The 14,724-nt window shown below is 40.7% G+C and overlaps 1 protein-coding gene across 2 annotated transcripts; it reads right to left on the bottom strand.

The window, feature by feature from the left end:
• Positions 1–1,472: 1,472 nt before the first annotated feature.
• On the bottom strand, positions 1,473–9,090 carry LOC118404567 (receptor-binding cancer antigen expressed on SiSo cells-like). Of its 2 annotated transcripts, none has more exons than XM_035803740.1 (5): positions 8,915–9,090; positions 6,596–6,782; positions 6,032–6,172; positions 4,929–5,027; positions 1,473–3,477 (listed from the first exon to the last, which is right to left on the bottom strand). In XM_035803740.1, the coding sequence occupies exons 2-5, from the start codon at positions 6,767–6,769 to the stop codon at positions 3,259–3,261; spliced, it is 633 nt and encodes a 210-aa protein (XP_035659633.1). In that variant the 5' UTR covers positions 6,770–6,782; positions 8,915–9,090; the 3' UTR covers positions 1,473–3,258. The 2 variants fall into 2 exon arrangements, with proteins under 2 accessions (XP_035659633.1, XP_035659632.1); XM_035803739.1 differs by having other exon boundaries at positions 8,896–9,087.
• Positions 9,091–14,724: the final 5,634 nt, after the last annotated feature.

Here is a 14,724-nt window from a genome sequence, read left to right as displayed (position 1 = left end):
CTAACACACACATCCCCCCATTTCCCTCCAACCAAACAAGGCATGATGTTGATAGAGTAAGGTAAATAACGGTCCTACCTGCACCCCCAAACAAACATGCCCCTCCCCACGGGCGCGCTGTCCACCATCCCCAGCACGCTGTACAACACGGCAGCCGCCCACACAGCCCGGGCGCGGCTCTCCATGGCCGCGGGCAGATCTTGGTACTGTTCTAGCCGACAAGTCGTCCCCTGTCCGCAGGTTCGCGCAGGAGATCACGGAACAAACATCGCACCAGGAAGTTTTCTCTCTGCCGCCGCCATCTTCCTTGTTGTTGGGTGGGGACGTCCCAGCATGCATCGCGCCAATCCACCTGTTCACCTGATCTCCAAGCAGATGTTGTGATGGAAAAACGTTACGTTTTCTGACTTCTACGTTTCCACTCACTTGAACATATAGTGAGAAAGATGAGTCCGTAAAAAAACAACGATTTTACATTTTACTAACTGAACTGCTCGAAGATTTGATGCTTATCGGTTGGGTTGCGATTAATTCCAAACGGAGATACAAAAGTAGCAATGTTAACGTTATATTTCCTTGTCTTTTCAATCATACTAAATATGAACATTGTGCATCATATTCCAATTGCAAAATCAAGGGTCATCCAAATCAAATTTTGGTCGCTCTGGGATTGCCACCTGTAGAACGAGGAAGGGGGGTCATAACAGTTATAAATAAATCAAATTCATGCCTATCCTTGAAGTGCATCACTTTCTTTCTTTGCTGACATTTCTTTGTCGGTCTGTAGCCTTATCAACAGAAAAGTCTTCTACTACTGAAAGATTTTTGGAGTTCCAGCGAATGCTGCTAGGGGACCCAAACATACGTCACTTCTTCCTTACATCACAAGCTATCTGCCATAAAAAATCAAAACCATTGCATGACTGGGCAAAAGAAACCACAAAAATGGAAGTTGTTGCAGTACCAAGCAAGGTCACATACCAGGGGCCCCCTCAATTGACCTTTATCTTCCCAACACCTATGTACATCCATCCTGAAGTTCTTGAGTTATGTTGGCCACAAATAACCGGAAACACAAACACACCCAAAACTATATCTCCATTTTCATGATACATAACGTCATAATGTTAACCTTCTTGGCAAAGGTAACAACACAAGATAAGGGTCAATGACCCGTAGATAGCGTAACATTACTTCCCTACTTAAAAAAAACAAACACACGTAATTGACTCTACTTTCAACTTTTTGCAACACTAGAAGTGTGACTAGCATTTGAGCGATATCGCCCAAAAAATATAACAAGTGTTACAATGTTTTGAAAAAAATATGTGCACGTTGCCCACACAACATCATAGTAAAATGCTAACTTAATGCCTGTATTATCAATAAAGACTTGTGCGCAGAGTTTTTAAATAAAAGATCAGCTGCACTGGTATATGAACAAGCAAGACAAGAGAACTATTTATTCAGTAACATTCAGGATCGATTTTATTTTGCAATGACTGCAAACTCCGATGGGAATCACCACGATCTAAAATGTATTTTGACGGAAATTGGAATTTATTACGAACTTGACAAGGTAGTTCAGAGATAACCTTCTTTTCTCGGCCGCCGTGTGTGTATCAGATTCCTCGTAAATCGTCAAACTGTGATGGTTTTCATAGTTTTACAACCATCAACAAAAGGTGTTTCCTCCTGGTAAACAGACGTCACACAGCATCTTCAAACCATCCTCGACTCCGATACGACAAAGCCATGGCCAATTCTTGCGACATTATTTTTCTTGAAAAGCAATTGCTAAGTAGTTATAGACATTTTAATTTGTGCTTGGATTTGTTTCCTCGCAATCTGTGTTCAGCCTTAGCGACTCCACTGCTGCCCCTTGTTCTTGTCCCTCAATATCTGGTGAAGGAGCCTGCACTGTATGCAAAGTCCAGCCCCATTTGCCTGAGAAGCTGGTGTGTTGTGCAGAACGACAGTTATACTGCTATATACATACAACCAGAAAAGTAACAGTTCTGAGCAAAAATGCTAGGCAAGACTGATAGGCTCTGAGTGACATTGTCCTCCTAATGGTATGGTTACTGTACCAGGGTTCTGACGTTCGACCACAGTCAGTGAAAGCTGGAATAGATCTATTCAGTATGACATTATTGAACTTCGCCAACTATAAACATAAAAATTGTTAGAACAGATATAATTTTCAAGTTGTAATCTGATTTCCATAGCTACTACAAGTAAGGAAATGTATCATGGTAATTGTACACGAAGACAGATATTTTTACCACAGAATTCCTTTAAAATAAAGCATAGTTAGCCATGTACATGTACCATATTCCTGCTGGTGTATACAATACTGTCTACCAAGTCGCTGTACAGAGCAGCACACAACAGGTAGAATGTTAAGTAAAAATACAGCAGCACAACATTCTACTGGAATTGTGATTGTGACAGAAAATGTATTTTACATTGATACGCAGAAGAAGATGGGCTATTCCAAAAGGCTTATTCTGTAAGACAGGTTAAGAATTCTGTAAGCTTTCATTCTTTTGATTCATCTCAAATCCAGTATCCAAGCAACTCGTCAGAACCCCTTTTGTTACCCTACCAAAAATCTTTAGCTAAGCTTAGCCTTTTTGAGGAGTTTAAGAGTAGCACATGGCTTTTGGAGTAAAGTTGCTCACAAATCTGGAGATGTTTGAATGTATGCCAAGTTGACATTCAGAAAGTACAACCTTATCACTTTCAGAATTCTTTTGTTTAACATGAAGTTAAACATGCTGAAAAAATGGCTTCCACAATCTTAAAAAAATGATAAAATAATATAACCGCTTGCACAGAGAAAGATTCCATTATCATGCAACCATGTGATATTATGGAGCTATGCCTCTTGCCAAGTTACATTATCTACCCAACTCTGATGAACCATCTACCTACATAATTCTGCTGTTGTTTTGTTTTGTTCTTTGGTCATAATGATGTGATTTTGTGTCCTGTGATATTGTTACAAGTATATACAAGTAAAAAGTCTTCTGTAGAACTCTGATTATCCAGATCTGTTATCGATCATTTACTGTGTAAAAGGACTTCTTCCTCATGCATACCGACATCAGCTTCTATCTATACTAGAACCAATTTCTACCTAGGACAATGGAGTAATATTGCAACATTGACATTCAAACTTTGTGATGACATAAGACACTACATATAATACAGGAATGAGTTTCTACATAACATAGACACAAAGTTGGCATATTGCTATGATGAAAGTTTGACTGCCAGTCTATGTTGTTGTTGTTGCCTAGCGACCCTCTGTGCCTCCATCTCTTGTTTCCTGCGCTGCTGATCGGCGTGTCTCCTCTCGCGTTCGGCCTGTCGCTGCTCGCGTATCGCTGCCTCCGCCTCCCACGCCAGCATGGAGTCCCCGTCCTCTTCCCACGCGTTCCCGTCATCCGTCCACGTCTCCAGCTCCGAACTCTGGGAAATCAATCACAATCAATCACCATACCAATTTCCTCACTGAAAAATGAAAATGACTAGGGCCAAGGAAAAACTGTTGTGTTTCCTGTTTCACTCCTTAAAAAATCAGTGTCAGTAGGTATGGATTATCTTCTTTTTTTCCCTTGTAATATTTTTGAGGCTGGCCAAAACTCTAGTGTGACATAGTTGAACAAAGTAAACTGAAATGCGTGAGGACACTTGTCTTTCAATGTCAAACTTTAATGTTGTGCATAATAATACATTTATCATTCATTATTTATTAGATAGGACAAGGGGTGTTTTTATTTCAATAGGAAGCAGGCTGATGAAAAATTGTAACTAGAAGCTATGTGACTCCATTGCCTACCCAAAAAAAGTCTAGGGTTGGCACTATGTTAGGGTATGTCAGGAAACAGGAAACACAACATTTTTTCCCATGCCTAGCTAGCTTCTATTGGAATGTCTTGTAGGGTGGGAGGTGAAGTTGACATTCTGTATAGTTTACATAGCTTCACAATACATCTGTGTGCTACATGTATGCTTTACAACAGTTTAACAGGCATACATTATAAACAATAAACATAAAAATTCAAATGTTATAGATCACAAGTTTATCACATACACTGAGCATGAAGTTGCTTTTTTCTCTCTGTGCCCAGATTGTCACCATTTTTGTTATTCTCCAGGTTGCTTGTCATTCGGCCATGCATGCCACTGGAACATCTTGTGTGTCTGCCATACATGTATCTGTTTGAGAGATCTGTAGTGCAGGACCCACAGGTATGTACAGTATAGATACACAGGAGTGTGTTATACTGGGGGATGTTTCATTGGACATCTCTCTAGACCCATTCATCAGGAGTATCTGTGACCTGCTGGAATTATGTCTGCATAAATCAGACTGGTTTTATCAATCACTTTGTTCTCCATGTAAGACATACTGCCACAGGTGATACTAGCACCCCCTGACCAATGAGTACATCTCTCTAGAAAAGTGGACATTTCTCGACTTTCAAGCGTACATTTCTCTTGGAAAGTGGGCGTTTCTTCCTTTGTAAGTGAACATTTCTCTTGAAAGTGCAAACTTCTGTATATGGAGCGGACATTTCTTTGACACACCCTCGAGCCGTGCTACATGTAGGTAGGGAGGCCTTATAACTCAACAACCACGTGGATATTTATGCTAGAACTTGATGTTGTGCTTCCAACATTGCTATTAAAAACGTAACAGAAGTGATAGTCTGCCACACGATTGGCTCCATTCCAACATGCCTCAATTTTCAAGCAATAAATATTCTGTCTGAGACGCCCAATAGTACTATATTGTATTGACATTCAACAATTTTGATTTAAGTGCCATGGCAGACAGAGAATAGACTTGAAAAGAATTTGTAAATTTGTTTCTCCCATCCATTCAGGTTTGTTTGTTTGTTTGTTTGTTTACTCACCACAGGTAACAGTCCTGCGTCAGTGCTTGCAGACAGACGGCTGGACAGACTCCCTAGGTCCTCCATTGGCTCTGAATGAAGTTTTTTCTTTACTACAATCTGCAGAGAGATTCATAGATATCATGTATGATACAGAACTGAAGGAACAATTAGTGACCCTAATTCTTCCTCGTTGCGCTATTACTTCACTACATCATTTTAAGCAAAAAGCTACAATACATATTACACATGTTTTGCCATATAAACCACAGACAACAATTCTGTAAAAAACAATTTTTTCATGTCTGAATCAGCACAAAAACTCTATAGGTTACATCCAGATTCAGTATCTTGGGTTCCTATAAAAATAATCTGCAGTGCTGTGTGCTGGAAGTAACAACCACCTTTGTTAGCCATTTGGTCTGCAGTGTCATATCCTGGAAGTAACGCTCACCTTGGTTGGTCGTTTAATCTGGAAGTAACGCTCACCTTGGTTGGTCGTTTAATCTGTGGTGCCATGTCCTGGATGTAACGCTAACCTTGGTTGGTCGTTTAATCTGCGGTGTCATGTCCTGCAAGTAACGCTCACCTTGGTTGGTCGTTTAATCTGGAAGTAACGCTCACCTTGGTTGGTCGTTTAATCTCTGGTGTCATGTCTTGGAAGTAACGCTCACCTTGGTTGGTCGTTTAATCTGTGGTGCCATGTCCTGGATGTAACGCTCACCTTGGTTGCTCGTTTAATCTGCAGTGTCATGTTCTGCAAGTAACGCTCACCTTGGTTGGTCGTTTAATCTCTGGTGTCATGTCTTGGAAGTAACGCTCACCTTGGTTGGTCGTTTAATCTGTGGTGCCATGTCCTGGATGTAACGCTCACCTTGGTTGCTCGTTTAATCTGCAGTGTCATGTTCTGCAAGTAACGCTCACCTTGGTTGGTCGTTTAATCTCTGGTGTCATGTCTTGGAAGTAACGCTCACCTTGGTTGGTCGTTTAATCTGTGGTGCCATGTCCTGGAAGTAACGCTCACCTTGGTTGGTCGTTTAATCTGTGGTGCCATGTCCTGGAAGTAACGCTCACCTTGGTTGGTCGTTTAATCTGTGGTGCCATGTCCTGGAAGTAACGCTCACCTTGGTTGGTCGTTTAATCTGTGGTGCCATGTCCTGGAAGTAGTCAGGTTCAGGTTGGTCCTCATCATGCTGTGTACTGCTGGGCACCACTTCCACACTGGTGGGTCCATCACCCCAGTCTGTCCAAGAGGTGAGCTCTGGCTGCCATATAAGGACATGTGAGTGTGATAAGTTAGACTTGTGCCATATAAGGACATGTGAGTGAGTGATAAGTTAGACTTGTGCCATATAAGGACATGTGAGTGAGTGATAAGTTAGACTTGTGCCATATAAGGACATGTGAGTGTGATACGTTAGACTTGTGCCATATAAGGACATGAGAGTGTGATAAGTTAGACTTGTGCCATATAAGGACATGTGAGTGAGTGATAAGTTAGACTTGTACCATATATCTATATCATATTCATTCAATTTTGCAAATAATGTAGGACAAGAGCAATTCTATGTATGAGTGGAACAGAAGAATTTGCTGTGGTTTAAACAATGCCGTAGCACAAACACTCATATTTCCAGTGTTTATGGCAGATAGGTATCGGGAAAAAACTAAATCACAGCGTGTTTTACCTCATTCCCTGAAGCTGTTGGGGCCTGTACTGGGACCGTACCACTGCTGTGAGAGGGGAGAGGGGTGTCACTGTTCCGTCGACCATGTGACCTCCACAGCAGCCGTTTGAAGAAGTTGAAGATGACAGTGAAACAGCTGCACAGGCGCCACAACTTCAGCTGGATGATTCTCATTCTTCTCAAATTTCTGCACATCATATTATGGAAATAATCATGGTTAGGCGACAACAATTTACTCTCTTGGCTCTCAGATTTTTTCTGAAAAAATTACTTGTTACGTGTAACATCGTAGAGCTTTGTGTAAATTTCGTATTAGTGACCATCCCTTACATATAGAATCCGGCAGGCATAACCATACTCCTCTAAAGGATAAACGCACGAGTTTCAAAAAGAGAGAAGAAAATATTAGATGTAGCGATTAACGATAGTATTGTATTATGCTGTGTCCTATATGGAGACACGATATTTAAGATCATTTTCCATTAGTCTAGTTGAAACTACTGTATATTAAGCTTAGTTGTTTTTATTCCTTTTCACCCATTAGACTACTTGTGGTCATTTGTGCATTTAGCCTACGGGCATGAACATGCAATAAAGATCATTATTATTATTATTGGGTGGGCCGACTACTTTCTCTTCTCTTTTAATTTTGAGAGGGTTACAATAGGCAGGGCTAAATCTCAAGAGTCTGAAGTGGCTGTCATTCAACGCTAACTCAGGTGACCTCAATACGACTGTCGCAAGTTCGGAACGTCCCGCAATCATCCGGAGAACTTGTAAACTTAAAGTTATGCAAGATGCCAAAAGCCTTCTGCAGAGATCCACATATTCCTCCTGCTGCCGTGCGATTTCATAATAAACAGCTCACAAAACTACAATCTACGTAGTTGGCAGGACGATAAATAGCTTCATCTTTAGATGCCTGCGTATGGTTGTTTATGTCATACCTGGGCCACACAAACGTTCCATACAGGTGTTCCGGACCGTGTGATAACTTTCTGTATCATACATGCTTTGAAGGTGTATCACACAGGCTTCCTTTGAGTGAATCGAACTACTGTAATTCACTTTATCTTCTCGGTACCAAACTTTCACGTTCTGAGAAACTTTAACTTGTTCTCGGAACTAAATGTTCACGGTGGCAACAGTTGCACATAAAAAAGTCTTTTAAATTATTTGTTATCAGTAATGATAAGTGCACGTTACAGTCATCACCGTGAACACCGTGAAAATAAAAGTACATTGAACAAAGTTGGGCCGAGTTGAAAAAATCGAATACCGGATAAGGACGCTACAATTACAATTTTCTCAACTTCTGGTGCATTTCATATTGAAACATTTGGTTTCTCGGGTGAGTATGACATAAATAGAATACAACGCGGTGTATTCCGCGTCAGTCTCGGTCCCTTCTGGCGATCCTTTCCGCAGTCCAGCTTGTGCCTCAGGTGATGCGGAATACACCATGTTGTATTCTATATATACGTAACTCAGTATAGCTGAATAGCTACCAACAATCTAACGTTAAAAAACTGTATCGTCATTTTTTTCATGTCATCCTGGAAAACTGAAAAATCTGCAAAATGTTCAAGAACAATGCAGGTCCGTGACCGCACTGGCAAATTTCAAGATGTTCTGAACAACACAACATTTTAGTCAAATTCATACCAAGTGTAAATATTGCTAGGCAGCGTAAATAATATAGTCCCTCTCACGGATATCAGAACACGAGTCAGCGACAGGAATTCTACGTAATAACTAATATGTCAAAGGCCTGTAAAAGCAAACAGTCCTTGTCTTGACCATTGCATAATGACGTACAAACGGGTTTTGTTAAATTTTATGGGAACTTTAACTTGGGAATATCGTTATGCATTCTGATCTCTGTGTGATTGCTTATAAGATAGCTAGATTAACCCACAATATGTGTGTAGATAGATAACCGAAACAAGTGACTTTAATTTTATGCTTCGATTAATCACATCTATATTTTTATTCTAACCTCCTTGATCAGATCCCACAATAAATAGTTATACATCCCTGGGCAAGGAGGCTTGAACTGAGTAAATTATGGAGTTTTCCACTGTAACTAGCAAGGTTTAACAGTGCTGAAAACAGTAACATTATGTTACAGTGTTGTTACAGTGTTCACAGTGAAAGCCGAGATTTTCATTTATACGACATACCCATGCACATGAATGGTATGACGGAGAGATGTTTACGTTGTGCAGAAACTATGATTATGAAGCCCGACCACCCGCCACCGCCCCTCCCGCCAGTACAGACCGTGTGCGCGCTCTTACCTCGCCCTGCTCTACTTACAGACGGAATGGTCACTACAGGGATCCTTGCTCGACAAAACTCCCGAGGTTTTCCACCAAAATGATCCGTGCAGACCGCCCGACGTTGCAGTATGAACGGCAGTATGTTGCACCCAGCTTTCTGCCCTCCCCACGCGCGCTGGGAACCATGGGAAGGATTTGCGGGTCACTTCCGGGTTTTAAACCCTCCCATCTTCCACTGCGCCTGGGTACCAGATCCCAGCCTCCTTCACCGGCCGCTCTGTCGGCATTGGGCTTGTTCTCATTCTCTTCGCCAATGGCGATAGAGTATGATTTTGCCGACTTGGGTCTGTATGTAGGTCAACAACATATAAGTCGAGAAAGTGTGGATGGAACTTTTTTATTTTTTTGCAGGTGTGTAGCGGTTGTCAAAAGGCATGCCTATTTCGAAAACGGTTTACCTGGCGTTTTCCTACGGTACAGCAGCGAGCTTTGTATTTTTTCGGGGTTTGTTTCCGGAAGCATAAGTCAAAATGCAGCTGGGCGATTTCCACGATATTTGGCAGGTGTGTAGCGGTTGTGAAAATGATTGTCATGTGCGAGAATGGTTTAGCTAGCTTTTACCTATGGTGCTGTAGCTGGCTTTGTATGTAAGTGCGTTTGTCTGTATGCAAGATAACTCGAGATGTTCTTGATGGATGCTAATGATATTTCGTCGATAGGTAGGGGACACAGAAAGGAAGGTCAAGTTCGATAATGGGCTTCCTGGCAACTTGTTTTGGTACTGCAAGTGAGCGTCAAAGTTTGCGCCTAAATTTTCCAGAAGTGCCAGGTTCATGAATTTTAAGTGGTGGATAGCTGTTGGGACTAGGAGTAAATGATGTAATTTTGGGCCCTCTAGCAGCTTGTTTGGAACTGCAGTGGGTCGTTTAGTTCGTAACTTTTTAGATGGATAACTCCTGAGGGGATTGATGGATATTCTTTGTTTTTGGTATGTAGGTACTTTGGGTGATTATCAACATAATGAGATGCTAAATATATAAATCACTATGTATTTAATATGATTACTTAGGGAAACTATAATGGTTGCAATATACTTGTGACGGAGTTACCTGAAAGGACTTGAATCGGTCCATAAATGTCTAAAAATAGAGAAGAATTAGGTCAAGAGAGCCAGTGTAAGCAGAGAATCCCTGACGTTGTCTTGGAAGCATGAAATTCTGATTGACCAGGGATCATACTAGGTCATCTGTGTACTATTCGACCAGGCCGGAGTCTGGTGAGACTACTGATTTTAACAAAACACTATGAAAGTTGCACTGGAAAATATCACAACATTGTACATGATTTCATTGTCATCAGTTCGCTGAGACGGTTATGTTTTTGGTAGCATTTGTGGGTTTGTGAGGAACACACGTTCATGCAGTCATTTGCTATTGGGGTAGGTACTATTTAGTAATACATGAATAAAACGTTAAAGTCTTGATAAAGGCATGATTATTTGGCGAAGAGAATGTGTTTGTCGAACTCTAGTTGAAATTTTAAAAATGTTGTCGACTGCCTCTACGACTTGATGATAGAAGCGAATTACAGGCAACATCATGATCACAGCTTCCTTCATTTTCCCACAACCCCTGTATTGTTTTACAAAAGATGCACCACAACCGGAAGACACATGTAATCTTGGAGCTAGGGCCAGTACAAGCCCCCGGTATATATTCCTTTCCCGGCATTTTTCCTTTCCCGGCATATTTTCCTTTCCCGTCGTATTCCCGGGTAAAAATCGCGAATCAACCCCTCCCCTCCCCCCCAAAAAAAACTTTCGCCAAGGCCCTAGAGACGCCGGTAAAGGAGGCTAGTCAGATCGCGACTGTCACTGATCTTGGAGGCTGTATAAGGCCACAGCAAGTAAATTTTACGGATTTGCTTGTTGCTGTACACTATAAAGACATTAGCAACTAATCCTGTCCTTGGTGTTGAAAGCCATCAATATATGTACAACTAATCCTGTCCTTGGTGTTGAAAGCCATCAATATATGTACAACTAAGTCTGTCCTTGGTGCTGAAAACCATCAATACATGAGCAACTAAGTCTGTCCTTGGTGCTGAACACCATCAATATATTAGCACCTAAGTCTGTCGTTGGTGCTGAAAACCATCAATATACGTACAACTAAGTCTGTCCTTGGTGCTGAACACCATCAATACATGAACAACTAAGTCTGTCCTTGGTGCTGAACACCATCAATACATGAACAACTAAGTCTGTCCTTGGTGCTGAACACCATCAATACATGAACAACTAAGTCTGTCCTTGGTGCTGAAAACCATCAATATATTAGCAACTAAGTCTGTCCTCGGTGATGAAAAACATCAATATATGTACAACTAAGTCTGTCCTTGGTGCTGAAAACCATCAATGTATTAGCAACTAAGTCTGTCCTCGGTGTTGAAAAACATCAATATATGTACGACTAAGTCTGTCCTTGGTGCTGAAAACCATCAATATATTAGCAACTAAGTCTGTCCTTGGTGCTGAACACCATCAATATATTAGCAACTAAGTCTGTCCTTGGTGCTGAACACCATCAATATATTAGCAACTAAGCCTGTCTTGGGTGCTGAACACCATCAATACATGAACAACTAAGTCTGTCCTTGGTGCTGAAAACCATTAATATATGTACAACTAATCCTGTCCTTGGTGCTGAAAACCATCAATATATTAGCAACTAAGTCTGTCCTTGGTGCTGAAAGCCATCAATATATGTACAACTAAGTCCGTCGTTGGTGCTGAAAACCATCAATACATGAGCAACTAAGTCTGTCCTTGGTGCTGAACACCATCAATTTATTAGCACCTAAGTCTGTCGTTGGTGCTGAAAACCATCAATATATTAGCACCTAAGTCTGTCCTTGGTGCTGAAAACCATCAATATATGTACAACTAAGTCTGTCCTTGGTGCTGAAAACCATCAATACATGAACAACTAAGCCTGTCCTTGGTGCTGAACACCATCAATACATGAACAACTAAGTCTGTCCTTGGTGCTGAACACCATCAATATATTAGCAACTAAATCTGTCCTTGGTGCTGAACACCATCAATATATGTACAACTAAGTCTGTCCTTGGTGCTGAAAACCATCAATATATTAGCAACTAAGTCTGTCCTTGGTGCTGAAAACCATCAATATATTAGCAACTAAGTCTGTCCTTGGTGCTGAACACCATCAATAAATTAGCAACTAAGTCTTTCCTTGGTGCTGAAAACAATCAATATATTAGCAACTAAGTCTGTCCTTGGCGCTGAAAACCATCAATATATTAGCAACTAAGTCTGTCCTTGGTGCTGAAAACCATCAATATATTAGCAACTAAGTCTGTCCTTGGTGCTGAAAACCATCAATATATTAGCAACTAAATCTGTCGTTGGTGCTGAACACCATCAATATATTAGCAACTAAGTCTGTCCTTGGTGCTGAACACCATCAATATATTAGCAACTAAGTCTGTCGTTGGTGCTGAACACCATTAATATATGTACAACTAAGTCTGTCGTTGGTGCTGAAAACCATCAATATATGTACAACTAAATCTGTCGTTGGTGTTGAAAACCATCAATATATGTACAACTAAGTCTGTCCTTGGTGCTGAACACTGTCAATATATGTACAACTAAGTCTGTCCTTGGTGCTGAACACTGTCAATTTATGTACAACTAATCAAGTGTGTCTAGAAACGTATCCCATTAGGGATATCTTATTATTGTACACAAAATTGCGACGAATCCGGCCTCCAACACGTGCTTAGCTGCCGTAACTGGGTCCAAAAGATGTACATATTGCAAACAGAACGCTATGAAGCAATCCTACTTTTGATTTGTAAAGACGTTCAAACCTTACCAAAGAAAATTGACCATGTATGTTTTCCTTATTCATCATAATTATGCTGTTTTTGACATGGTAAGGTTGAAAAGAGGGCAAAGTTGTATTTGGATCATTCACTCATGGTCATTGTATCTTTCCTTCTGTATGGCTACAACTGTTATAGATGCATTGATTTGCAAGTGTTTTCCGGGTCCTTTGACAAAGAACTCTGCACAAAAGCTTATATTCACAAACGTGAGACAAAAGAGTAAAAACGCCTTGGTACGTTTTCCCTTTCAAAGTTCGAAAAGTAATTTCAGTTGTTCGAAATGCCCTTGAGATTCCAGGGTCTTCATTTTTGGTGACAATAGACATCATTTCGATAATATGAGCCGTCGAAAACCGCTCAAGAGTCAATTTTTGTCCGTTTCGAATATTCGATAGCAACTCCAAAGTTGATAAATATTTATTCATTATGAAGATGTGAAAGAATAAAAAGAAAAACCTACTGTTCTTCATCATGTCACAACGAAAGCAACAACAGCAACCCCAAAGTTAATAGGATTTATTTATTAAGAAATGTGATAGAACAAACAGCAACATTTCTTTGCCAAACTTTCTTCGCACGCCTGCAATAATTTTGGGGTTCCCCGAGCATGCCATCCATGCATAGAATAGAATTAACTTTGCCTTAGATCCACCCGCAACATTGGTGCGGTCTTGTTCTGCTACTGCCATGCTTTCCATGCTGTTCAGACCATTTCCCTTCCGTCATTCAAGAGGGTTCGTCTTAGTGTAATTTCAGGCCTACCCCTATATAATACATATAGGACGGGTGCCCTTAGGAGCCCATGACATACGAATCAACGTGGCGTATTACATGACATATAAATATAGCTAGGGATAGGACTTTCACGCAATAAATATAATTTGGACATTTATAGAAATAGATCGCGTTGAGTAGAAGCTTGCTTCCATAAAATTATAAAATTAGAGTTCGGCGACCTCATACCTCCATGAGATTTTAAGAGCTTTAAATTTGTAAATGTCATGCAAATGACTTACTAGGGGGGCCAAAATCATTTGTCTTGTTGTGGACAGCACCGACCAGTTTCTGACGTTATATCATAAATTGATATCAAAGATCTCTGGCAAGAATCTGAGACTTGAGAATCTAACAGGTGTCCGAGCAACACTACAGAGGTGGAGTAGAGATACAATTTTTGTAATGCGAGAATCTCATACTCTTTGCCTCTCAGAGTCTCTCTACTTAAACTACTTTTCACATTTTCCCCTCTCCCTGCCACTTTGCGCGTTTTACCTTTTTGACCTCCAGCACTTACTCTCTCCCCCAAGGGCTATCTACCACACAAAAATCGCCACAGCATGTCCAGAACACGAGACATCAAAAATAGAAGTTCCGCTGCAGTACCTTAGCAAGCCACTTAAGGGGCCCGTTATCAAGCTTGACCTTCGTTTTCACGACCCCTACCCACCTACCAAATATCATCAGGATCCATTCAAGGCTTCTCGAGCTATGCTGTTAACAGACAGACCTACACGCCTAAAACATAACCTTGCCATTCTGGCGAAGGTACTAAAGCAAGACAATATTTAATGGATGTTTCTTAAAGACCAACCCCGTACTATAAAACCACCCAATGATTTCGGCTAACGTAAACTACTAGAGTTTCCTTGAAAACCAGTAGAGAAAAATCTTTTGACCAGTATTTTATGCTAATCTGTCCCTGCCTTTGTTTACAGCGTGTAGACAGTCTGGGATTTTTATTAGTTTATGTATTTATTGAAGAATGATTATGCATAAAGTTTTACCTAACCCAGAACATAAAGTAATGAAAATGCTGGCTTGTCTTACTCTGGTACTGTGAGACATAACTGACAGTTACATGTACAGTCTACATAGCTCCTAGTGGTACACCACATTATTACCCATATTTCTAGACATAAAGGCATTTGAGCT

The sequence above is a fragment of the Branchiostoma floridae genome, chromosome 17 (genome assembly GCF_000003815.2).
Source record: "Branchiostoma floridae strain S238N-H82 chromosome 17, Bfl_VNyyK, whole genome shotgun sequence".
Lineage (NCBI taxonomy): Eukaryota > Metazoa > Chordata > Leptocardii > Amphioxiformes > Branchiostomatidae > Branchiostoma > Branchiostoma floridae.
Note: the sequence above shows the minus strand (reverse complement) of the source record. Positions and strands in the feature narration are given on the sequence as shown.